Source organism: Pelophylax lessonae (genome assembly GCF_965119305.1).
Source record: "Pelophylax lessonae genome assembly, chromosome: 2".
Classification (NCBI taxonomy): domain Eukaryota; kingdom Metazoa; phylum Chordata; class Amphibia; order Anura; family Ranidae; genus Pelophylax; species Pelophylax lessonae.
This window is the reverse complement of record NC_138769.1, coordinates 98295809-98322491: the sequence shown is the minus strand read 5'-3', so window position 1 is coordinate 98322491 and position 26683 is coordinate 98295809. Positions and strand designations below refer to the sequence as shown.

At 43.8% G+C, this 26683-nt stretch overlaps 1 protein-coding gene across 7 annotated transcripts in view; it reads left to right on the top strand.

Moving 5' to 3' along the window:
• Window positions 1–26683, top strand: part of SYNJ1 (synaptojanin 1) — a 241674-nt gene that overhangs the window by 160671 nt on the left and 54320 nt on the right. For 5 of the 7 annotated variants that reach the window (XM_082247651.1, XM_082247653.1, XM_082247650.1 and 2 more), the window contains exons 13-22: window positions 4351–4374; window positions 4694–4885; window positions 9405–9489; window positions 11039–11179; window positions 11836–12028; window positions 14219–14377; window positions 19437–19593; window positions 22058–22175; window positions 22260–22475; window positions 25904–25982. In XM_082247651.1, the coding sequence (XP_082103777.1) occupies window positions 4351–4374; window positions 4694–4885; window positions 9405–9489; window positions 11039–11179; window positions 11836–12028; window positions 14219–14377; window positions 19437–19593; window positions 22058–22175; window positions 22260–22475; window positions 25904–25982 (1364 nt within the window). The remainder of the gene's footprint in view (window positions 1–4350; window positions 4375–4693; window positions 4886–9404; window positions 9490–11038; window positions 11180–11835; window positions 12029–14218; window positions 14378–19436; window positions 19594–22057; window positions 22176–22259; window positions 22476–25903; window positions 25983–26683) is intronic. The other 2 variants (XM_082247654.1, XM_082247652.1) reach the window with 1 other exon arrangement.

Genomic DNA, 26683 nt, shown 5'->3' with positions numbered 1-26683 from the left:
GCATTGCCGGCTCGGCGGGACACTCCGCCTCTGCCTGAATGGGCGCCCTCACCCGTTTCTGGGGTGGGGGGACGTTTGCGCAGTTTCCTCCAAACCTTGGCTGCTCCGGATATCGGACAGGTGGGTCCAGGAAATCGTTCGATCAGGATGCAAGATCGAATTCCTTTCAAGGCCGGCAGACAGATTCTTTCCCTCCAATCTCCATCTGCTTCCGAGGCGTCTGCAGGTTTTGCATCGGGCGGTGCAGGACCTGCTGGCTCAGGGAGTGGTTGTCCCGGTGCCTCATCGGGACAGGTTTCGGGGTTTTTAATCAAATCTGTTCACTGTGCCCAGGAAAGTAGGCAAAGTGCGTCCTATTCTGGACCTGAAAGCACTGAACCGCTTCGTGCGAGTTCGAAGGTTTTGAATGGAGTCTCTCCGTTCGGTTGTGGCCTCCTTGAGGCCGGGAGAATTCCTGGGTTCGATAGTTCTGAAGGATGCGTAAATACACGTCACCATTTTCGAGGGTCATCAGCGGTACCTTGGGTTTGCTATTGCAAAGGACCACTACCAGTTTGTGGCGTTACCTTTCGCTCTCGCTTCGGCACAAAGGGTGTTTACCAAGGTGTTGGTCCGGTCCTGGGCCTGCTACGGGCCCAGGGCATTGCGGTCCTGGGGTACCTGGACGATCTGCTTCTGAGATCAAGAGCCAGCCAGGACCTTGTGCGCGATCTGTCCATCACGGTACAGACGCTCCGGGAGTTCGGATGGACCATCAACGTTCAGGAATCAGCGTTGTCTCAGTCGCTTCGCCTTCCCTATCTGGGAATGGTTCTGGACTTTGCTCAGGCAAAGGTATTCTTGCCGGAGGATAGCTCCGGACTTTGCGGGACGTACTCGGGTCCCTCGGGGACAATCCGTCCTCGTCACTCAGGACCTGCATGCGGGGCCTGGGGTTGATGGTGTCGACCTTCGAGGCGATTCCCTTTGCCCGGTTCCACACGCGGGCTCTCCAGACGGAGGTCCTGGCCAGGTGGGACAGACTTCCTCAGTCCTTGGATCTGGATGTCTCCTTGAGTCGCCGGACCAGATTGACTCTTCTGTGGTGGATCCAGTCCCCGTCGGTGGCGGAAGGCAAGTCCTTCCGCCCTGTGGTGTGGTCAGTGGTTACCACGGACGCCAGCCTGTCGGGCTGGGGTGGAGTCCTGGGCATCCTATCTGCCCAGGGCACTTGGTCGGAGGAGGAATCCTCCCTCCCGATAAATGTACTGGAACTAAGAGCGATACATTCCGGGTGTGAAAAATTTGCAGGCCAACTATCTGAGCCGCCAGACCCTGGACCAGGGGGAATGGTCCCTTCACCCGGAGGTCTTTCAGATGCTGTGTGCGAATTGGGGATCCCCAGATGTGAATCTGTTCGCATCCCGGCTACACCGAAAGGTGGAAAGCTTCGTGGCAAGACCGAGCGATCCGTTGGCGGACGCCTCGAATGCTTTGGTGGCCCCTTGGCATCAGTATCGTCTGCTGTGCACCTTTCCTCTGATTCAGTTGCTATCCCGGTTCCTTCGCAGATTGGCCTCGGAACCGCACATGGTGATTCTGGTGGCACCGGACTGGCCTCGCCGATCCTGGTACGCCAACATTGTTCGCCTGGCAGTGGCACCTTCGTGGCGCCTGCCTCTGAGGGAAGATCTCCTGTCTCAAGGTCCGATCTTCCATCCTGCTTTACAGTCGCTGGCTTTAACGGCCTGGCTGTTGAGACCCAGGTCTTGAAGGACAAGGGTCTATCCTCTGAGGTTATTCCTACCTTGATCAAGGCTAGGGAATCTTCCTCTGGTAAGATCTATTACCGTACCTGGAAGGCCTACTTCACCTGGTGTGAGTCCAGGGGGTTTTCCCCTCGTTCTTACTCGGGGTCGAGAATCTTGGCTTTCCTCCAGTCTGGAGTGGATCAGCGCCTGGCACTGGCCACAATAAAGGGCCAGGTGTCAGCACTGGCGGTCCTTTTCCAACGCCCTGTGGCATCTCGTTCCTTGGTGCGCACATTCTTTCATGGTGTGCGACATTTGGCTCCTCCCAGGAAGGAGCCTTTACCTCCATGGGACCTGAACTTGGTCCTGTCCGCGTTGCAGCGGGCTCCCTTTGAATATATCAGGGAGATATCGTTGCCTCTGCTGTCGAAGAAAGTTGCTTTTCTTGTGGCGATCACTTCGGCTCGCAGAGTGTCGGAGCTGGCGGCGTTGTCTTGCCGCTCCCCTTACTTGATAATTCACAGGGATAAGGTGGTTTTGCGACCACTCCCATCATTCCTTCTCAAGGTGCTCTCGGATTATCACCTTAATGAGGACACTGTCCTGCCTTCGCTTTGTTCGAAGACAATACATCCGAAGGAGATTGCCTTCCATTCCTTGGATGTTGTCAGGGCGATCAGGGTTTACCTGTCGTCTACGGAGTCTTTTCGGAAGACGGATTCCCTCTTTGTCCTTCCTGAGGGACCTCGGAAGGGCATGGCTGCGTCCGCAGCGACTATTGCCAAGTGGATCAGACAGACCATTGAACAGGCTTATGCCTTGACGGAACAGGTTCCGCCCTTCCCTGTTAGGGCGCCCTCTACCAGGTTTTTGAGTACTTCCTGGACCTATTGGCATCGGGCCTCGGTGGCCCAGGTGTGCAAGGCGGCGACTTGGTCATCGGTGCACATGTTTTTCCAAGTTCTACAAAGTAGACGTTCTGGCATCAGATGATGCTTCTTTTGGCCGCAAAGTTCTCAGTGCGGCTGTGCCATGATGGACCCTTGAGTTTTTTTCTCTGGGTCCCTGGCTGTTGGCATTGGCTTTCCTGGGCTGTTGCTCCTGTTGAGCTTGTTTTTTTCTCTGTTGCCCAGTTGGTTCTTACAGTGCATGTAAGATTCCTTTCTCTGATGTGGGTACTGCATTGCCTTTTCTACGGTTGCGTCTCCCACCCCTCAGGTCTATACTGCTTTGGGACATCCCCATTGTGATGACTTAGAAGAGGCGGCGACTGTCGCAGGACGTAAGAGAAAACTGAATTTTTGTAAAATCTTACCGTAAAATTCCTTTCTCTGAGTCCTCCGACAGTCACCGCCCCCGCCCCTCTTTTGTGGGTTTCTTATTACCTACTGCTATGCTACCAAACTGAGTTGGGAGTGGTGATGCAGGGGGGGTATTGGCCAGATGGGACAGCCCCCGTGGGTGTGTATATGCTAATGCTTTTTGCCTTTTGACTAAGTCTATATGCCTAGCTGGTCCTACGGACAGGTGGACAATACCCCATTGTGATGACTTAGAAGAGGCGGCGACTGTCGGAGGACTCAGAGAAAGGAATTTTACGGTAAGATTTTACAAAAATTCAGTTTTTTTGCTTTTTTTGTTTTTTTTTTTTTCAAAATTTTCGATCTTTTTTTTTTTTGTTTGTTTAGCAAAAAATAAAAAATCCAGTAGTGATTAAATACCACCAAAAGAAAGCTCTATGGGAAAAAAATGTCAGTTGGGTACAGTATTGCATGACTGCGCAATTGCCATTCAAAGTGTGACAGCGCTGAAAGCTGAAAATTGGCCTGGGCAAGAAGGGGGTGAAAGTGCCCTGTAGGCAAGAAGTGGTTAAAGTCCAGTGCCTTTTGATACCTATGTCTGCACCCAAAGACTTAAAGCGGTAGTATCCCGCTTTTTGATACTTTTACCTACAGGTAAGCCTATAATAAGGCTTACCTGTAGGTACAATTAATATCTCCTAAACCGGCACGGTTTAGGAGATATTAGCAGTGCATGCAGCCGCTCACGCGAGCGGCGCATGCGCTCTGAAGGTCCTGGGGGACCTTCAGTTTTCCTTGCCGGGAGCTTGCCGGAAAATCACTTCCGCGCGCATGCGCGGGAGTGACGTCATCGCGGCTCCGGCCAATCACAGCGCCGGAGCCGCCGAACCCGGAAGAGAGGCTGAGGGATCATGGCAGCGCCCGCAGCGATGTCCGGGGGTCCGTGTCGGGGCTTCGTTTTAAGGTAAGTAATACATAATGAGCTAGTATGCGATGCATACTAGCTCATTATGCCTTTGTCTTGCAGGTGTTTTTTTTTTTTTTCTCGGATTTACAACCGCTTTATTAGAGAAATGTGTACAGATGAAGGGACAGGAAGTGTGGTGTTTGCTAGTTTACGAGGTGAAAATAGCCTAAGAAAACAAATGCAGCCACCTCATTCAAGGAAAGGACTGGTAAGCTGCAATATATTATATTTTTGGGTTTGAGCTTTAAAAGCTTTAAATTGCCCTAAAATCTGATCTCTCATTATTGGTTTGGACTTGTTCAGTTATTTGCCATTAACAATCTGTTCTTTCCTTTCCCTGCTGCGTGGTCAGTGTCAGAACTCATGTTACAATCAGGTATAGTAATACACTCTGACAGCCTTATATGTAATCTTTCATTTTGTATGTGTTCTACATTAGTCTTTTCAAATTAAGTAATTGCATTCATTTACTTTGGACTTTCCAATAACTAAAAAAAAAAATAGTGCTGAGTTTTGGGTCATTACTTGTTGCAGCCAATCAGTGTAGCTCTTAGTTTCCTTGCTCTGCTTGGAAAGTGAAAGCTGATGTCTGATAGGCTAACAGAAAACACTATAGGTGCATGTTATGCAGTAGGTTTAGTTGGCCTTTGGGCTTTTTCAGAATGATTAATTGAATGCCGTTTTCGCCCTCCTAGCATCTCCAAGAGTACTGCGAAGCATGTGTGAGAACTATTACAGGTACGCCAAGCCCAGGAAAATCCGCATTTGCATTGGTACCTGGAATGTGAATGGCGGAAAGCAGTTCAGAAGCATTGCTTTCAAAAATCAGACTCTGACCGACTGGCTACTCGATGCTCCAAAAATTGCTGGAATTCAGGAATTCCAAGGTAATCTAGGTCTTCATTTTCTACACTTGGGTCCTATTACAAACTAATTCCAACTTCCAAGCTGAACGCCAGCCATACCCTTAGGGCTGCTTCATACCAGATGCTTTCCAATGTGTGTTTAAACTGCATCCAGACTGCATGAACATGTGTTTGCCATGTATTCAAATAGACCTTGTTCACACCAGTGCGGTCAGTTCCAGGAAAAGTACAATGATTTTTCAGGTGTCAAAATAGAAAAAGGGGAAAAAACGTACTGGAATGCATTTCAGATGCATCAAACTGTGTGTGCGTGTATGCAAAAATACATCTGGAACACAGAAATTGTGAAGTGAAAAAGCCCTTGGTCTTACACAGTTAGGGTCCTTTCACACGAACGATCCAATCAGATCCGCCTGTCAGTATTTCAGGCGGATTTGATCGGATCCTCCATGCATCCCTATGGGGCAGTGGATGTCAGCGGTGACATGTCTGCTGACACCTGCTGCTATCCGCTTCCGATCCTGTCCGTGAAATCCGGATGGATGGAAACCCAATTTTCCATCCGTAGATCGGATCGGATGAGAACGGACAGGTGGTCCATTCTCATCCTATTCCCCCATAGAGAGCAGCGGGGATCTGATAGCTCCCTCTCCGCACACAGAGCGGAGATGGAGCGGTCATCCGCCTGCTCAGCGGGGATCGGCGGATCGATCCCCGCTGAGGAGAGAACGGACTGTGCCGGACGACACATCATGTGAAAGGGCCCTTACAGGGTCCTTTACTGTGCTGGAATTGTTTACTCCGATTTCATTGCGTGATGTGATCTTCTCACAATGTGCATTAGAAGCTGCAGCATATCAGATAGAGCTAACCTCATTCCCTGGGATGTTCAAGGTCATCGAGCCCATTTCTCCTTGGCCCACCTGTCCCCCAGCCCTACCCCTTTCATTCATTGGGTTTTAGCAATTTCAGTCATAGAGGCTCAGCATTATACAGTATCTCACAAAAGTGAGTACACCCCTCACATTTTTGTAAATATTTTATTATATCTATTAATGCGACAGGCTGACCCCCCACCCCTTCAACCTCTTTACCCCTTCAACCTCTTCAGCAATGCTGGCAGCACTCATGCGTCTGTTTCCTAAAGACAACCTCTGGATATGACGCTGAGCACGTGCACTCATCTTCTTTGGTCGACCATGGTTAGGCCTGTTCTGAGTGGAACCTGTCTTGGTAAATCGCTGTATGGTCTTGGCCACCGTACTGCAGCTCAGTTTCAGGGTCTTGGCAAACTTCTAAGGCTACATTCACACCTGAGCGTAGCGTTTTTCGCGCGTTTTTTACCGCGATTTTTGCGGCGTTTTTTACCGCGATTTTTACCGCGATTTTTGTGCAGGCGTTTTTAGATTGAATGAAGATCAATGGAAAACGCCTGTAATCTGCCCAAAAAGAAGCTCATGTACTTTTTTGAGCGTTGGGCGTTTTGTATACAGCGTCAAAACGCTGAGATGTGAACAGGGGCCATTGAAATGAATAGGATTTGTCTTGTTGGGCGTTTTGAGAGCTGATCCTAGAGCAGAAAAACGCCCCAAAAACGCCCCAAAACGCCTAGATGTGAACGGAGCCTTATAGCCTAGGCCAGTGATGACGAACTTTGGCACTCCAGATGTTTTGGAACTACATTTCCCATGATGCTCATGCACTCTGCAGTGTAGTTGAGCCTCTTGGAAATGTAGTTCCAAAACATCTGGAGTGCCAAAGTTTGCCATCACTTGCCTAGGCCATCTTTATGTAGAGAAACAATTATTTTTGAGGTGCCATGTTGATCTTCCAGTGACCAGTATGAGAGAATGAGAGTGATAACACCAAATTTAATACACCTGCTCCCCATTCACACCTGAGACCTTGTAACACTAACAGGTCACATGACACCGGGGAGGAAAAATGGCTAATTGGACCCAATTTGGATATTTTCACTTGGGGGTGTACTCACTTTTGTTGCCAGCGGTTTAGACATTAATGGCTGTGTGTTGAGTTTTTTTGAGGAGTCAGCAAATTTACACTGTTATACAAGCTGTACACTCACTACTTTACATTGTAGCAAAGTGTAATTTCTTCAGTGTTGTCACATGAAAAGATATAATAAAATATTTACAAAAATGTGAGGGGTGTACTCACTTTTGTGAGATACTGTATATGAGTAGGGATGCACAAAGTTATAAGTACCGTCTATTTTCATGATTACTCTTGAAAATGCTTCGATGCCAGAAACCGATACTTTGCGGTGCAATTTTGCACCCATACAGAATGAATGGGCTCAAATTGTACTGCAAAAAATCGTACGCAATTTGAACAGGAATAGAATGCGATTCCTGTCCGAATCACATGCAGTTTCCTGCATTGATCCTGTTTGAACCCAGGCTGAAGTCACTATGACAAGCCTGGGTTTACACAGGAGCGGTGGGGAAACCGCATGCAATTTGGACAGGAATCGCACCACATTCCTGTTTAAATCATGTGTGATTCTTTGCCGTACAATTTTAGCCCCATTCATTTTGTATGGGCTCAAATCACACCACAAAGTATTGGTACTTTTTATAAGCGAATACTTGATAAAGTATCGGTACTTGTACTTGCTGATTAATAAAAGGGTATCCGTGCATCCCTATATATGCACATTATCATGCTCATGTATAGGGTGGTCTGCCTAGGAATTTCTTCTCCTCCAGACTTGACTCCAGCTCCTCAAGACATTTTTCTTATATTTGCATAACACCCCCCAAAACGATCCCATTGCTTGCATTAGGGCTGACACATCTTAAGGGCAGAGCGGCGCTGTGTTGTTTTCTATGTACAGCACCTTGCCAGCCCCTCCCACCAGCCATGAACTCCCTGCATTGCATACAGAAGCACAGAGGCCCATTGATGAGATTACTGGGTGTGTCATGAAAATGTAAACTATTAAAAACAAAATTGCAAATAAAAAAAATGTTTGATGAGGGTGGAAAGGAGGAGTCAGGAAAGGCAATACAGTAAACCCCCGCTCCATCGCGGTTCAGTTTTTGCGGTCCCGGTATATTGCAGTTTTTTCTGTAATGTTATTTTACTATATAAATCATTAAAATGAAATATTTTTGTGTTTTCCATAGCTCTTGCTATGTCTCTCAGTATCTTTTATGTGTTTAAATGAGTTTCTATTGTTTTAAAAGTGTGTTTAAAGACCGTAAAATGCTTTTACACGTACAGTGACAGTAAAAAAAACATGCCTACAATGCATTTTAATAGGGTTTTTCTATTTCACGGATTTTCACTTTTCGCGGCTGGGTCTGGAACGTAACCCCCGCAATGGAGGGGGGTTTACTGTATATAAGCAGATTAAAGCGGTAGTTAAAGTCTTCTTTTTGACTTGTACCTACAGGTAACCCTATAATAAGGCTTGCCTGTAGGTACAGTGAATATCTCCTAAACTTGCACTGTTTAGGAGATATTCACACTGCATGCAGCTGGTGGCATCACCGATGCATGCACTCTGAAGGGATGGCATACCTTACTGTCCCTTCAGAGCTCCGTGCAGTGGCCGTGACCCCCATGCGCATGCACTTTAAGGGATGGCATGCCTGTGTCGTCCCTTCAGAGTTCCATGCAGCGGCCGTGACCCCCGTGCGCATGCATGGGAGTGACGTCATTGCGGCTCGGGCAATCAGATGGGCAGAGCACTTGAACCTAGAAGGATTATGCCATTGTCTTGCAGGGTTTAAAAAAAAAAAAAAACAGTGCAGTTTACTACCGCTTTAAACTACAGTTCCATATCTTCATTCTCCTGAAGAGCTATTGATGGTGTTACTATCTAGCTGCTATTTGGGGGGTTGGTTAGTGTGTACCCTTCCCTCATCTGTGGTTCCTTCTGCTAGCCGTTATGTCCCTACAGAACTCTGCATTGGGCAGCAGGAGAAACCACATCGCCCAGTAGAGGACATGCCATCTGACATACCCAGAGCAATATATACTTTTCCCCCTAGCCCCTTGGTGTCAGATCAGGCACGTGAGTTTAGAATGGACTTTCTAACACCTTAACCCCTTTATGGTCAGTTCAAGGAGATTGTTCCCATTAAACAAAGACTTCATTTACTGACCTCGCTTCCTCCTGAACCATGCAACCAAAGAGCCAAGCCTCTGTGACCAGGTCTTACTGAATGCCATGGGAGATGGTCTCTGGAATTCATTTACCGAAGCGGTCAGGACTGTCCACTTAGAAAAAAAAAATCTTCAGTTTAAAAAGTGAACGTCTGCTGAGTTTAGGTAATAATTTGAAGCTGTGTTAATTTCGTATGCTTGTGAAAATCTTTTTTGTCTGGGTATAATCTAAACTTCCTTTATAGGGCAAAACAGTCAGACACACCACATTTCATAGCCCAAATTTTCACCATTACCTTCTGTCTTTTATCTATAAATAAAGCGTTCATTCTTTGTAATAGGAAGACTTTTAACCCTGAACTTCTTAAACATTCTTCTTTTTGTGCTTTTTTTCCCCTAATTTCAGATAGAAGAAGCAAGCCAATAGATATATTTGCTATCGGCTTTGAGGAGATGGTTGAATTGAATGCAGGAAACATTGTCAATGCAAGGTAAGTTTTGGAAGGCTAGCCCACTATAAATCCATGTCTCAACAGCTATTAAACCTGTGTGCAGCAGCCCCACCCCTTAGGTCCTATTCACACCTGAGCATTTTCAGCCCATAAAACGCTCATCTGTGAAAATCCAAAAAGCCCAACAATCAAAATCCCATTCATTTCAATGGCCCCTGTTCACATCTAAACGTTTTGTCCCCTGAAGCAAAACGCCTGTAGCTCAAAAAACTACAGGAGCTTCTTTTTGGGCTGATCAAGAGCTGTTCTGGTCCCATAGGAATGCATTAAAACGCCGTTTTTGGCATTTCATGGGTGTTTTTCAAACACACAGGTGGTCCCCACCCCTTTTAACACACCCATTTTTTTTTACATAAATCAAAACACCCCAAAAACACTTGAGAAAACGCCCAAAAAAACGCCTGAAAACTATACGCTCAGGTGTAAATGCAGCCTAAATGCTTACCTGAGCCCCCTCTTGATCCACCGATGTCCACGACTGTCTCAGCTGTCTGGGACTCCCCTCCTCATTGGCTAAGACACAGCAGCGGCGCCATTGCCATCCTGCTACTGTCAATCAGTCAGTTAGCAAATAAAGAAAAAGAGGGGCGGGCCAAACCACAGCTCCGTGTCTGAATGGACACAGGGAGCTGTGACTCAGCTCGGGTTCCCCCATAGCAAGCTGCTTGCTGTGGGGGCACTCAAAGGGAGGGAAGGGCCAGGAGAGTCAAAGAGGGACTCGGGAGGAGGAAGATCTGGGCTGCTCTGTGCAAAACCACTGCGCAGGGGAGGTAAGTATAATGTGTTTGTTATTTTTAGTGCATACTGACCAGACTGGTGGGGGATGATGGATGGGTAAAGCTTTAATTGTAAGTTCACCTTTTTTTTTTTTTTTTACCAAAAATGAAAAGGCAAGCAAACATCCTTCGGGCTCTTCTCCACTTCATGGGTGCAGCGTTCTGGGAATTTAAAAGACCCACTCTGTCCTCAAAACTTCTGAAATGGATCAAAGCAATCCTAATTGGTCAAATGCTGGCACATGACCACTTTGACCAATTGGAGTCGCTCTGGTCCATCCTGGAAGCCCTAAGCAAAAAAGGGCTTTAAAATCCCCACATATGTGCATCAGCTGCGTGGGCAGTGACAGCTAATTTCTCATGGAAGTAAAGCATGGGAGGGGGGGTGGCTGTAGGGTGTTCGTTCACCTTTTCAATTTTTGAAAAGGTGAACTTACACTTTAAGACTGAAGTCAGGGAAGTCAAGCCTTTAATAACAAAGTGAACCTAACACCAACACACACAGAGAAAAGTAGTCTGGATAACTAAAGTGATAGCAGGAGCCCTGCCATGTCTGCTCCCAGGATGGAGTTTTAACATTTATATTGGCTAACACATTCACTTTAAAAGATCATGTAACTAACTTAAACCAAGCAAAATATTGAATTTCATATCCCTAAAGATGTCACTTATTGGTGGACCGTTAACGTCTCACATGCATGATAAATTGATGAAAGTGATAATCTAATGTAATGAGTGTGTCTTTCATGCAGCACAACCAACCAGAAGCTGTGGGCTGCAGAACTTCAGAAGACCATATCCCGGGACAATAAGTATGTTCTGCTGGCATCAGAGCAGTTGGTCGGCGTGTGTCTCTTTGTCTTCATAAGACCCCTTCATGCCCCTTTTATCAGGTCAGTCATCCATATGTATTATTGGTTAGTGGCCCTGCACAGCTGGAAGTGGGCAAGTGCTGTAATGGGCAATAATTGGGCAATGTAGAAGAGATATTGGGTGCCACTGAGCATTGGATTTCCTCAAATTCACCTGCTGGGATTTTACTATGCATTCACCGCTGCTGCAATCTTTCTTCACTTTTTAGTTTTTTCAGAAAGTTTGAAATGCCATAAAGCTCCAGTACACGTCACAATAAACCAGCCTGGAAGATCAGCTTTACGATAGGCCAAAGGTCTCCAAACTTTCTAAGCAAAGGGCTTATTTACTGTCTTTCAGGCTATAGGGGGGCTGGACTGTGGCTAATGAGTGTAGAAAATGCCCCGGTATCCAGGCCCCATCATTGGTTTTAATGAGAGAAATAGTGCCCCATTGATGGTGTCAGTAGAGGGAATGGAGCCTCATCATTGGTCTCAGTTGGTGGAATACTACCCCAAGGGCCACATAAAGGCAAGCAAGGGTCACATATGGCCTCGGAATGCAGTTTGGAGACCACTGCTATTGACAGTCATTGCTTACATGCAGTAAGCAGGCTGAAAATTGAGCCGTTTGGTATTTTTTTTTTCTTCAGTCGAATGTGTGCCATTGTCTGACCATTTTGATACTGCTATTACAGGGATGTTGCAGTGGACACAGTAAAGACTGGAATGGGAGGAGCCACAGGAAACAAAGGCGCAGTCGCCATCAGAATGCTGTTCCACACCACCACCCTCTGCTTTGTTTGCAGTCACTTTGCTGCTGGACAGTCTCAGGTCAAAGAAAGGAATGAAGACTACAATGAAATAATTCGCAAGCTAAGCTTTCCAATGGTACCAATCTCAAATTTCTCTATTTCTAGGTTGCTTAACCTGCAGTTGTATAAGCAGTGAGGAATTACAAGGAGTCCAGAGTTTACTTATCAGCCTTTGGTGTGGGAGACTTACTGGAATTTGAGGTTTCCTACAACTAGATGGCTATATGTGTGCGCATGCATATTTATATTAAATGTAAAAAAATTACAGAAAAAGATGTTGGTCAGACATATTATTTATTGCTACACAAATTTTAACAGCAAGTCTAAGGCCCCTTTCACACATTCGGACCGTTCAGATCTGCCTGTCAGTTTTTCAGGCGGATCTGAACAGATGCCCCATGCATCTCTGTGGGGCAGCGGATGTCAGCGGAGACTTGTCCGTTGACATCCGATCCGATCCTGTCCATCAAATCTGAACAGATGGAAACCCTATTTTCCATCCGTCTGGCGGATCAGATCGGATGAGAATGGACAGGCGGTCCATTCTCATCCGATTCCCTCGTAGAGGAGAGCGGGGATCTGACTCACACAGAGCGGAGACGGAGCTGTCATCCGCCTGCTTAGCGGGGATTGGTGGATCGATCCCCGCTGAGAAAAACGGAGTTCATTGGCGGAACGAACATGTGTGAAAGGGGCCTAAGAGACTACTGTATAGAAACTTATTTTTTTTTTTTTAAAGCTGCTGACATGATTATTAATGCTTTTGAGATAATGAACACTTCCCAGGTTGGCACGAGTCAATTCCGGTTTTACGAAATGCTTAAATATTTTAAGTGTAGACCGACAATCCTTCATAGCCATACTGGACATTCACGTTGTGCTTAACGATAAAAATTTAAGTAAGGACGGCCATACACGGTTTGAATATACCAAGTTGAACGATCAATTTGGGTACAACCAGCCTGCCAGATTTTTTTTACGGTTATCGCTAGCAGCTGCTATAGCCAGTAGTCTTCTCCCAGTGGGGGTGGGCAGGGAAAAAACGGTCCCTGCCGCGAGAAGACAGCAATTATCGCTACCGGCTATAGCGATAATCATAAGAGAATCCAGCAGGCTGGTTGTACCCAAGTTGATCGATCGATCAACTTAGTACATTCAGAGCAGATAATTGCTTGACAGGAGGGATTCCCATGTGAGCTCTGCCTGTGTTGATGGAGGAATTGTGCAATTTATTTTCCTGAAACCCCTGGTTGCAGGAAATAAGTTTGCACTGTGTATGGCCTGCCTAAGTAAAATGAATTTGACTTATTGCAAAAGCAGCTGAACTCTGCCTGCCTTTTTGGGCACAGATTCTAAAGCACTCCGAGGTGGACTGAGCCCAGCAGTGTCTTCTACTCCCCCCCCCCCCCCCCCCCTCCATCCCCATATCTGTCACCTGTCTGTCTCAATATCCTACTCCTACTGCCTACTCTATGCCCATGAGAATATAAAATCAAAACAATCTACAGAGGTGTGTGTATATATATATATATATATATATATATATATATATATATATATATATATATATATAATTTTTTTTGTGCAAGGGGTTAATTAATAACCAAATTACTGTATGATGCCAGCAGCTATGGAGATCAGTGATAATTTGATTTTAAGTAGAACTATAGGCAATTTTTTTTTTTTTTTTTCTTCATTTTGAACAGAGTAAGAGAGCATTTTACCCTTGATTTTTTGCCATGTGTGTCCCATTGGGGAGATTTACGTTGGCCAAAACAGGAAGTGAGCAGAAATCCCTGAAAATTAAGGGAGTCATTTACCCCCACCCCCATGGTCACCACAAATAGGGTCCCCATTGGAAGACTTCCCCTCTATTACTGTTCTGGGGGCAACCCAAAATTTGGGATCTTCTTTCACTTTCAATGATCGCAGTAAACAGGAGAAAAAGAGAAGGGGGGAATCTCCCTAACGGGGGCACAGACAGCAATGAAAACTAATAAAAGCCTTAAAAAAAAAGAAAACTAATGCAGCCACCACATCTGTTGATTGGTCAGCTGCAAAATATTTTTTTTTTTGTTTTGGGTTTAATACTGCTTTGAAACTGCATTTAATTGTTTCCCAATTGCTAGCAAGCAGAGAAATTGTTTTATGCATTAAAAACAAAAAAAAGCTGTATGAAAATGTTGTTCTTGGCCTACCTGGAAAAACAGTGACTGTGTTAATAAATGGTAATACCAACGTTCAGGGCTTTCACTTGTTTCTGCAGGGTCGAATGCTATTCTCTCACGACTACGTGTTCTGGTGTGGCGACTTCAATTATCGCATTGATTTACCTAATGAGGAGGTGAAGGACCTGATCCGAAATCAGAACTGGGATTCCCTTATACCTGGAGATCAGCTAATAAAACAAAAAGATGCTGGACAAGTATGTGGTCAGGGTATTGTATATGGAAGTGCAGATGACTGTTGTATGATTAAAAGGACCCAAATCATGCCCAGGACATGTCCATTCCAGCTTTATAGAAGGGTTTCTGCTTTGCGCATGCATCCCCAACCACTCCATAGTCAAAAGATAAGGGTCTGTCAGATTCAGGTTTCCATGCCATCACTTAGCCTAAATGAACTCCCTCTCGTCTCGCAAACTCCTAATCTTTTGAAATAACTGTGTTTGCAGTATGAATTTACTTATTGGATTATGCTCATGTAGAGACTATGAGTTTAATTTACTAAAGGCAAATAGACTGTGCAGTTGCTCCAGAGCTTAGTAAATGAGGCAAGGCTTCACTTTGTGTACAGTCTTTTTCCCTTTAGTAAATCAATCCCTAAGCCTTCTCCTACTTAAGACAATGTACAATTGATGAAATGCAGAATCATAAATTTTTTTTATCGCACTCACGTGTGAAGCCTTCTGACTGGTAATTAATTAGTAGGAATGACTTTTGATTTAGAACATTCATAAATTGTCAGAGAAGATCAGGAGAGACAGGGATGACTAAATCGGTGTACAAAACTGTAGATAACCTAACCTAATGATATTTAGCAATTCATTTATCTTATATCTCATCATCATTTTTTTTATTTATTTTTTTGTGGGGTTAAAGGTATAGCATATACATTACAGTATGGGAACTCTCAATTTCTTGTAGGTTAGAAATGTATACTCTATTGTGCATTGAGTGACAGAGAAAATATTTCACATTGAGTTAATGCTGCCTACAGAGGGATAGGACAGTGGAAACACAAAAATACCGTAGACCAGCCCAGGATAAACCCTTCCTATTACCAGCATGCTTCAGTTTTTTTGATCATGTTACCAGGGGGTTTTATAGCTTTTCTTCAGTTCTGTTGTTTAAAAGGACTAACCCATTTGTGCTAGTACCTGTTTTGTACTCCTAGGCCCCTTTCACACAGGGAAGTCCGTCAGCGGACTCCGTTTTTCTCAGCGGGGGATCAATCCCTTGCTGAGCAGGCGGATGGCTGCTCTGTCTCCACGCTGTGTGCGGAGACAGAGCTGTCAGGTCCCCGCTGTGCTCTATGGGGGAATCGGATGAGAACGGACCGTCTGCCTGTTCTCATCCAATCCGATCGGCTGGACGGGTGGAAAATAGGATTTCCATCCATCCAGATTTGACAGCTCGGATGTCAGCGGACATGTCTCCGCTGACATCCGATGCCCCACAGAGATGCATGGGGTGTCCGTTCAGATTCGCCAAAAAAAACGGGCAGGCAGATCTGAATGGTCCGCCTGTGTGAAAGGGGCCTTAAACTTTTTTCTTTTCTCAATTAAAACTCCTAGAGTTGAGCTCTCCATTTACAACTATCCAGGGTGGCTGAGCTCGTTCTGGCCTTTTGAAGTGCAGCGTCTTGGCTCTGTTGGACTGGATTTTGCAGCACAAAGGGCGCTTTCCAGATTTTGTTCTAGTTAGGCTTTTAAAAAAATTTTAAAAAATGTGCGAGAGAAACCCAGTACACAACCCCCCCCCCCCCCCAAAAAAAAAATAAAATAATAATTGGGCCACTTCACAGTGTCTCACATGTGTCATTAAATTGCGAATATAGAAAGCGCATAACGAACAGAAGTTGCGTACTCCATGACAAGTCATACGTTATTCATAACCATAAATGGGCAACATTAAAATTTCAGATCTAGAAAGGTCAAAGTAAGGGGAATAGAAAGCCACCTACCCCATATTTTATTAAACAATTTGGGTTTTTCTTAAGTTCGAAAGTGAGTTTTTACAAGGAGAGGGAATCAATCCGTTTAAGCCAGTGTAGGCAAAACCGCCCCTTTCCAGGACAGCACAAATATTAGCAAAAAAAGTATAATATGTGTAAAAATCTGTTGGCATGTTGAGAAGGTGGCAGGTGTCCAAAGAGTCCCAGGAGACTCTCACTCTCCATTTAGAGATCTGAGACTTTTTGCCGCCTGCCTACTGTTGTGGATAACATCTGCAACCTGGGATCTGCACTCCTAGAGTCTTTACCATCTTCAAACTCTTCCTTAGTTCTGTCAGGTATGGGTTGTTCCTCTGCCCTCCAAGCTCCATAGCCAATGCTACTCTCATCCAAGACTTTGTCTCACATCACCCATATTTTTTGCTGACTGACCATGGAGAACAAAAGCGCACTCACGCAGATTCTGTATCTGATTTACCTGCAGCCTTGACTTCTGAACCATCAGCTGCTGAGATCTTATAAGGTGTGGCTCCAGTGTTTACCTGACAAGTTTGCTTTCAAGAAGTCAGTCCACTGCCATCATGTTCACTTTAATAGAGACTGTTTTGGTTCTTATTGATGCAGTATTCTTCTCTCTATAACTAGAGGATCAGCCTGTCATTTCTACTAGTGCTAGTCTCAGTCTTGGGTCCTTTAGAACCCCTAAGACTGCAAGGACGACACGACTGCAAAGACCTTCACAGTTCACCCATTGTTCTAAGCCTTCCTATAAGAAAATTGGAAATGCCTTCTCAAAATCTTTTCTTCCCCTAAGCGCCTTATTAGCCTTGTATTTGCTTTAATAGGACTTTGTTAAAAAGTAGTCTGCCCCCCACTGTGGATGCAGCAGCGTCCCACCTTAAAATGACCACCATTGTGGAGGAGCATACACCTATCTTTAAGGATGATAAACAGTTGGAAGCCCCCTCTCTATTCTGGCTGGCAAGCCCTTCTCTTTACTCCATCTTGACTACAACCTTACTTTGCCAAACATTGGCTAACTGGTCAAATTCCTATAAAAGAGATCTTGCCACGGCTTATAAAATGGTGCAAACAGTTGTAACATTAAGTTACATTAGGTTACAGTTGTGATGGGCTGCCAGAGGTTTCCCTTTTAATTTTCTGTATTGGGCCTCATGTCAGTAGACATTCAGAAGACACTTTGGTTTAGGTGCTGGACTACAGAACCTGTGTCTAAGAAATTTGTATTGTAAAGATGCGCTGGTCAAAAATATAGGGATTGCTGCACTTAAGTTCCTGAATATTAGGAAAAAGAAAACAAAAATGTAAAAGAAGTGCATTATCCTGTAAACAGTGTGATCATAAATCACTGATGTAAAATAGATCTATCAATAAAGACCTGAAAAAACACACAGTGGTCTCTAGTGTAGAATTGTCCAACCATATGGATGCAACATAATACAAGTCACATGCAATAAATTGCGTCTAACCATATGGATGCTACATAATACAATTCCGTGCAATAAATTTTGGTTCTAAGAAAAAAACCCTCCACATGTAGGGTTAATAAGCAGTGCAGTCCTACACATGCAAATACAGGACTGCACTGCTTATTTAACCTACATGTGGAGGGTTTTTTTTCTTGGAACCGCAATTTATTGCATGGGACTTGTATTATGTTGCATCCATATGGTTGGACAATTCTACACTAGAGACCACTGTGTGTTTTTTCAGGACTTTATTGATAGATTTATTTTACATCAGGGATTTATGATCACACTGTTTACAGGATAGCGCACTTCTTTTATATTTTTGTGTCTAAGAAATGTCTGATGTGCATGGCCCTTGGGGAACAACTTCTCCTTGATCTGCTCTATAAAACATTATTAAGGATGCTACTGATGGCAACAGTACCCATCTTGCTCAGCAGAAGAAGCCTAAGTGCCCATTCACACTACCGCGACTTGTCAGGCGACTGGTCAGCCTGACATTAGAGTTCATATTCCTATCGCACACCTTCCTGGTTTGTAGGCTCGTGTGTACTGGGTGCTGAAGCGATCACCAGTTGGCAACTGGATTAGTTACAAGGAAATACATCCTTGGTGTGCTGGCGAATATGTATTTACTGGTCAGCCTGACAAGTCGCGGTCCATTGTGTGCTACGGGAACCGTTCTAATAGGAGCGACTCAAGTCGCTCCGACTTAGAAAATAGTTCCTGTACTACTTCGGGGCGACATCGGAGTGACTTGCATTGACATTCATTTTATGAAGTCCGTGCAAGTCGTGCCGAAGTCGCGGTGCAGGGCGACTTCACAGGTCGCCCCCGAAGTCGTGCTGCGGTAGTGTGAACCGGCACGAAGAGTGGTCATACATGGACCGCAGTTCAGCCGAGTCTGTACAGAAGTCAAGCAGCCTGTCACATTTTTTCCTGAATGTTTAGTGCTGCTAGCTACAAAAAGCAACACCGATCAGTGTGTTCTGACAGCGGGGAAGGCTCCCCACCGGCAGAAAACAATAGCACAGCAGAAGTGATTCCCCCATCCACCACAAAGTTGTGGATGGGAGAATATGTTTTTTTTTTTGTTAACCCACTCAAAAAAATAAAATAAAACTGAATGTGCACACCCAGCTTTACTTGTAATGAAGGATGTTCCACTTTGCACAGGCAGCTGTATTCTGGAGAAATCTTCTATCTGATGAGTCCCCCATTCACAGACCCCGTTACAGGTATTGCAAACAATGAAAGAACATTTGTCATTGGAGGAGGGAGGGGGGGGGGTCTTCGTCAGGGACTTTTTCATAGCAGCTTCATAGAAGACCCAAAGCTATTAACTCCCGCAGTACTAGGAGTTCAGGAATGGGAGGAAGATGGAGCATCCCCGCAGTGAAGATTTCTCCAGAATCTAGCTGCCTGCACATTTTATCTCACTAAAGTTAAAGAGAGAGTTTGTTTTTAAATCCTTCAAATTCTTTTTTTTTTTTTTGCCATTTATTGAGGGACACAGGTCCCATCCCTCCTCGTTTATGATCACGCTCCCGGTACTGCTTGCTACCAAACTAAGGCTTGCTGGGGGTCATCTTGGGTTGGCAGCTTTTTTTTTTTTTTTTTTTTTAGCCAGTATCCAATTCTCCTAAACCAAAGGGGAAACCCTTCCTGTGTCAATCAATGGACAAGAAAAAAGAAAAAAAAAGGATTTCCGGAGAGAACAAAAATATTCTTTGGCACCACTTAACATATATAGCATTTGCCTTGATATTGCTGTACTTATGTGTTTGTGTTCACAGTTTGTTTTTCTTTCCCTTTCAGGTTTTTCGAAGTTTCTTAGAGGGGAAAATAAATTTTGCTCCAACCTATAAATATGACTTGTTCTCTGATGATTATGACACAAGTGAGAAGTGCCGTACCCCAGCTTGGACAGATCGTATCCTCTGGAGAAGAAGGAAATGGCCCTTTGACAGATCAGGTGATCAGATATAGCGAGAAATATCGTTACTGTTGGAAAATGTGTACCCAGTTATTAAAGCGGAACTAAAGTCCGCAGTACTTACCTCTGCTTCAGCAGTCCAAGGTCCCTTGCTGGCATTTTCTCATCAGCTTCTTCAATCCAGGTGCCCGTCTTTAGCCTTCTTGATTGGAATGATGCAGCATGAGGCCATTACCTGCCATGGGCAAGAGTACATTCATCCCAGCACACGGTCACTGTGTCAGAATGTAAACTGAGCTGCACAACCTGCTGTACCTGCAAACAGGCAGGTGGAAGTTTATTTTACTGCAGAGGAGAGATTTCACGCCTCTTCTGCAATGAAAAAAAAAGTGCCTACTTTCAGTTTTGATATTTTAGACTTTAATTCTGCTTTCATCACTAACTGAAAAACAGAAATTGCTTTTTTAATTTAAAAAATATAATATTTATTCTTTATTGAATGTGGTGTTAAAAGTAGAACTAACATTATAACATTCTCTACATTTGTCATGCCAGCTCTGGAATTTGCCAGAATCTGCTTTGTGGCCTTTCCACAGCTTCCCACCTGACATCCTTCTATTTGCAAATCAAAGGAGTAGGGCAAAAAAATGTCTGCATCCAATCAAATTCGGCCCTTATTCTGGTTTTCTGGCAACTGCCAGCGCTGGCTGTGAGAATACAGTAGCCACACTGGTAGATTCTTCCAACTGCGCTATATAGCCTGGATGGAGATTTCTGTATGTATGGCCAGCCTTTTACTGGCAGTGCTAGTTGTATACCTAGTTAGGATGCAGGCAGTATATTGCTGGCTGCAGACACAACTCCCAGAATGCATTCTGGCCCCAATGTCAGTGTTTGTTCATTCTCACCTCATTTCTTTCTCTGTAGAACCATTTTCGAAGCTACCAGTTGGTTTGCAGCTGCTGAGTTATCATTACAGGGTGGTATGGAAGATCGTGGGGGAGGCTTGGTTTTCATGCACCCATAACACTGCATAAGTTATGTAGTTTGCTTTATTAAACAAATGGTATGAATGAGGGACTGCACCTTTTCACCCGTGTGCCTTTTAGCTTCATTCCTATCTGGCTTTTTTCATTAGAGGAGGGAAGGTGACCTTGATGATAATGGCTTGCTACATTGTTGCTGTCTCCTTCACATGGTAAGGAGACCCGTACGCTATTCATTAGTCATATAAGACTGAACAAAAGGCAAATCCTAAAAAGCTGCCATTTAGTCTAGTTACCTATTCATGAAAGCATTTTAAATAGTTTTTTACACAGAAGTACTTGGATATGTCTTAATATCAGATTCTTAGAATACCCTGCACAGCAGCAGTCCCGGCTCTGCTGCAGTACACATTTCTGTCATTATATAGAGATTACTAGGTTAGCAACTAGAGGGAGTTCTCAGTGGCTCAGTGCAATTATTCTCTTTCCAGTGACCTAGAAGAGATATCATCGACCCAGGGAGGGCATTGTTTCTTTGGCAGGCCATACACGGTACAAATTTCTTTCCTGCAACCATGGGGGTTGGGCGACTGAAGCCGTCCCTGCCAGGAGAAGACCATGATTATTGGTAGCGGCTATAGCAGCCGCTAGCGATCATTGCAAGGGAATCCGGCTGATTAATCGATCAACCTGGTACTTTCAGCCAGCCCATGAATGGTTCGAATCTCGGCTGAGATTCGAACCATGTATAGCCGGTCTTAGTGACTCAACCAACTAATAGATTTGCATTGTCAGAGTGAACAGTAGTGCACTGTGTAATAGCACACTGTAAAGGCCCGTACACACAATCAGAAAATTGTATAGAAAATACCGCTTTCAAAATGACCGTACGATAATCTGATCGTTCGTACACAGCTCTTGTCCGAAATTCTTCCGAATGGGCAAACACAAAAATTGTTCTCGTACAATAGCAGATCGTACGATTTTTGTTTAATCAGTACAGTATTCATCCAAAAATTACAATAAACATACAATACATTACATCACTTCCAAATTTGTATTCTGTTGTACGGGAATTTTCATACTTTAGTAACCTCTTCATTTTTGATATGGAGACTAGCATACAAAAAAACAAAACAGTAATTCGCCCGATAATCTCATTGCGTGTACCAGACTTAAAGCTGGAAGCAAAGCCTTCATATGCAATGAGCAAATGTGGTGACCTAAGTTACATAAATAAAATTATACATAGAAACAATATCCAAATTATTTTTCAAGGGCCTATGTCGACAGGTTTTTGTTTGCTTGAAGTGAATTTTACATTCTCATACACATATATGGGAATGCAAAGCCTACTTGAAGTGGATCAAATACAGGTCAGAACTGGAGGTGACATGCACCTGTCAAGAACTCTGAATGATCTCAGTCTCAAATTGATTCCATGGACACAAGCCCAAAGCCCATTAACACAGGCCCTTGTATTTAATTCCTGTATATCTTTTGTGTTGATATTTCAGCTGAAGATTTAGATCTTCTAAATTCAAGCTTGCAAGAAGGCAGGAATATCCCTTATACCTGGAATCCAGGTACTTTACTGCACTATGGCAGGGCAGAGCTGAAGACCTCTGATCACAGGTAAAAGGAAATACGTTATTTTATTATTCTATATGTTTATATCTCTGCATTCATGATGTTCCTGATCTGATGGTTGTTTTGTAGGCCTGTGGTCGCTGTGGTCGACATAGATATATTTGAAACTGAAGCAGAAGAGAGACAGAAGATATATAAGGAGGTGATTGCCACCCAGGGCCCTCCAGATGGCACAATTATGGTCTCCATACAAAACAAATCCTCAGAAGACAATTATTTTGATGATAATTTGATTGACGAGCTGCTGCAGCAGTTTGCAGGTTATGGCGAAGTCATACTTATAAGGTTAGATGACCCTACACTGTTTTCTCTTGTTTCTTAATCATGATTCAGGCCATATTTATTGTTGTGTAACAGTAAATGACAATCTAGTTCTGGAATATTCCAAAACCCTTGTGGAAAGGCTCAAATAGTGTGCAGCAGGTCCATGAACAGGAAACATTTTCTTGGTTAAATTTTCATGCCAATGGGTATACACAAGGAGTGCCCCTTATTTTTAATAGGATGCAATAATGACATTGCATCTAACATGCCCAATTAACTGTTCTCCTTCGACAGGGTGGGCATCCAAAGATGTGAGATTGTTTCCTCATGGGTCAAAACAAAACAGCATTTCATGTGTGGGCCTGTACAGAGGCATGGTTAATCACTGCATCATCTTGCTTCAATAATGGATAAAAATCTCTCCCTACTGCTCAATCCTACAACGAGAAAATAGCCAGGAATGGCTACACCACTTCAGCCTCCTTTTAGGTAGCCTCGCTGCCTGCAGAACAGGCCACAGAGGAAGACAGCCTGTGGTGTTCATTTTTAAGTTGTAGAAGAATTACAAACTTATTGAGTACTGCCCGATATTGCTCTTTCAAACCGGCTTAATGACTGGAAAGTGCACCATGATCAATATTAGAAAATTGAGAATATGTGTGCCTTGGTATCATTGGACATCACTAAGGCAATAACACAAGTGAATTTCTGATGACAAATCTTGAGTGCTTTCACTTTGGCCCAGATTTTGGAAATTGGACAGAATTATTATATACTTCCCTTGTAGCTAACCTAATCACCTGCTCTCCACATCCTATACACTATATTGCGGCATCAGATAGGAGTTCTGGTATCTCCCATATTGTTTGCCGTTACTGTTGAGTCACTAGTGATTAATCATAGACATTCTAATAACTTAAACTAGTTGTCAAGGCTGAATGTTTTTTTACCTTAATGCATTCTTTACATGAAGGTAAAAAACCCAGTGTGCTGTTCCCCCCACAGCCCCCCTAATACTCCCATAAGCCTCCTCTTGATCCAGCAAATGAGCATCGGCTGCCTCGGGTCTCTCTTATTGGCTCAGACACAGCAGCGTGAGCCATTGGCTCCCACTCCTGTCAATCACAGCCAGTGGGGGGCCAATAGGGGGAGAGTCACGGCTCTGTGTCTTATGGATGCATAGAAGAGGGCTCGGGAGCGAGCACACACCAGTGCCCCCATAGCAAGTGGCTTGCTATTGGGGGCACTGGTCCAGGGGGAGGAGCCAGGAGTGGCATCGGGGGATGGAGGATAGGTCTGCTTTGTACAAAATCATTGCACAGAGCAGGTAAGTATGACATGATATTCATTATTTTTTTTGTCCAAACTTTTATTGTTACTTTAGGTGAGTTGGGTTATGTCCCACAACAGAGAAAATATAATCATTTGCAGATGACTTAATACTATTCCTGAAAGACACAGTCCAAACCCTCACACTAGCCATTATGCATTATGTAATAAGTCACCTACTTGGAACTTCAAATAAATTGGCTGAAATCAGTACTGATGTCCCTGTCATCTGACCCCATATTACCTTTTCACAATTTCGTCATGTAGTTACAGTCCTTGGGTATCTGGGGGTTACTATTCGTAAAATTTCCCCCAGGTCCTACAATGAAACATAAAACCCGTTCTACAAACTATAAAGAATAAATGAAATTTACAGACCGCACTACCAGTCTTCGAAGTGGGAGAGATCAACTTGATAAAGTTTATACTTTATGTCCAAAACTAAAATTTATTCTTCAGAAACCCAGGAAAAAGGCATGTATGGCCCTATCGGATAACTTTTTACATTTTCTAGCTTGTCAGTTAAGATCGCTTACTTCTTGGGCGAATTCTTACTCATTACCAAACTCTGAAGCTTACCTGGCACACCTTTATAAAGACCTTCCAGATAATCTACTTTACCCAACTACAGATTAAATTTGACCTACCACATGCATTCTTTTTTAGATATTTTTCTTTTTTAAATTGTTTTTTGATTTTCAAAGGTTTAAATAAGTACAACACTTGAAAAACAGGCCCGAAAGGCCTAGTAATTATGATGTACTCCTACTTCATCCACACTATAACTGGATTCCACTTTGTGTGCACTAAGTGCTTTGTAAACCCCCAATATTACCGTCTAAAAGTAGTGGTGACATCATCACTGTGCAGAGAACAGAGATGTGGGTGGGATGCAACTGGTCCACCTCCTACTGGCTGTCTAATTGAGGGGGTGGCTACAAGTCCATTCACACTGCCCAAGTAGAAATGGAAGCAGTGACTGGCCTTTTTATAAGAAACTCCTCTGCAGAGCCAAAGTGTAAAGGTTGTTTCATATTGGATTATTATTGCACAGATCTAGACGAAATACATAAAGATTGTTGATCTACAACAAAGAACCTCTAATTTTGAGTCTAACTGTTGAGGGTTGGGATGAATCTGTGCATCTTACAATTGTGTCCCCTGTGGTTAACAACAAATGTATATGACTGTATGTAATACACTTATCTAAAGCCTTTTACGCGTGTGTGTGTGTGTGTGTGTGTGTATATATATATATATATATATATATATATATATATATATATGTGTGTGTGTGTGTGTGTATATATATATATATATATATATATGTGTGTGTGTGTGTGTGTGTGTATATATACATATATATATATATATATATATACCAAATACAAGCAGTCCCTGAGTTACAAACCTCTAACTTGCATACGACCCATACTTACAAATGGCAGGAGACAACAGGAAGTGAGAGGAAATCTACCCCTGAGAAGGGAAATACACTCCGGTAAGAGTTATCATGGGAAAAAGGTGTCTCCACTAAAGCTTTATCCCCAATCCTTATTTCCAATCCTTATTTCCACAACAACCTAAAATTTTCAAAATCTAATTGTCACAGAAAGTGAGGGTAAATCTTCTGAAGATGGGCACAGACAGCGAAACAAATGTTACAGGGGTTTTAACCCTTCCTTATGCTATCCAAAAAAAATGTAAAAAAAAAAATTTGGCCTGGAGTTGCACTTAAAACATTTGCCTGTTCCAACTTTCATACAAGTTCAACTTAAGAACAAACCTACAGCTACAGAACCTATCTTGTTTGTAACTCAGGGGACTGCCTGTAGTAAGCCATTAGTCATATGAAGCCGAAGGGGCTTAGGGAACAGTTTTGGCCAGTGAGTTCCTCAGCCTGACCTATGAGCCTTGTCTTAGAGAACATGAAAAATTAGCAAGCAGCAAAAGGAGTCCTGAGCAGCAGGTCCTTAAGGAACAGTAAGCACATTTTCTTCCATCCATTATTTTACTGATTAGAGATAGCTAGGAATGGGAGGGAGTATTTTCTATAGTGCAAATCAAGTTTAAACTCTGTGTTTTTCCGTTGACAAAACTAGTAATGATTTTTCTTGTAGGTTCGTAGATGATAAAATGTGGGTGACATTTCTAGATGGAAGTTCCTCCCTTGCAGCTTTAGACCTGAATGGTGTTGAGGTAACATTTATTTATTTTATTCTTTTTAATTCTTTACTTTTTTCAAAAAGTTCAGCAAAAAATCTTAGCAGGTTGAAAAGAAAACCATAGTAAGCCAAAAGCCTTGGCATTCATGATAAGAAAATACAAAGTGAGGCAATAAACATTATAACAAATACAGGATGGTGTCAAGGTGAGCCAGCAGGAAGGAGGAGGCCATCCCAACTATCGCAGAAGATATCCACAAGATGTAATTCAGTAGGGACTTGAACATATGTAGAGGGGCCTTGAGATTGTACATTGTGCTCTGCTTGCCCCAGCAAGTGAATATAGCAGGGAACCGTTGTCGAACCAGGGGAAGTCTGAAGCCAGGGATAAAATGCAACTAGAAAAGTCAGCAGACTAGGCTGCTGAGAAGGTGTACTTGAACCAATAAAACCAGGTTTTCGCGATCTTGTTCTTCTTTATGATTGGAAAAGGCCAGGATCTCCTCCATTGTGCAAATGTCCTGTAATATACGTAGCCAGACCCCCATTGGGGGGCCTTCTTGGCTGTTGCCAAGAGAGTGGTATGCATGCCTTGGCGGCATTGAGAAAATGGCCAGTAACAGAGTGTTTGTAGCGCTCAGATGACAGGGGAGCCAGGTGAAGTAGATTGTCTGCCGGTTTGTCTTCCATCTTTGCACTAGTTGGTTTGTGTACTAGATTACGAACTTGTGTCCA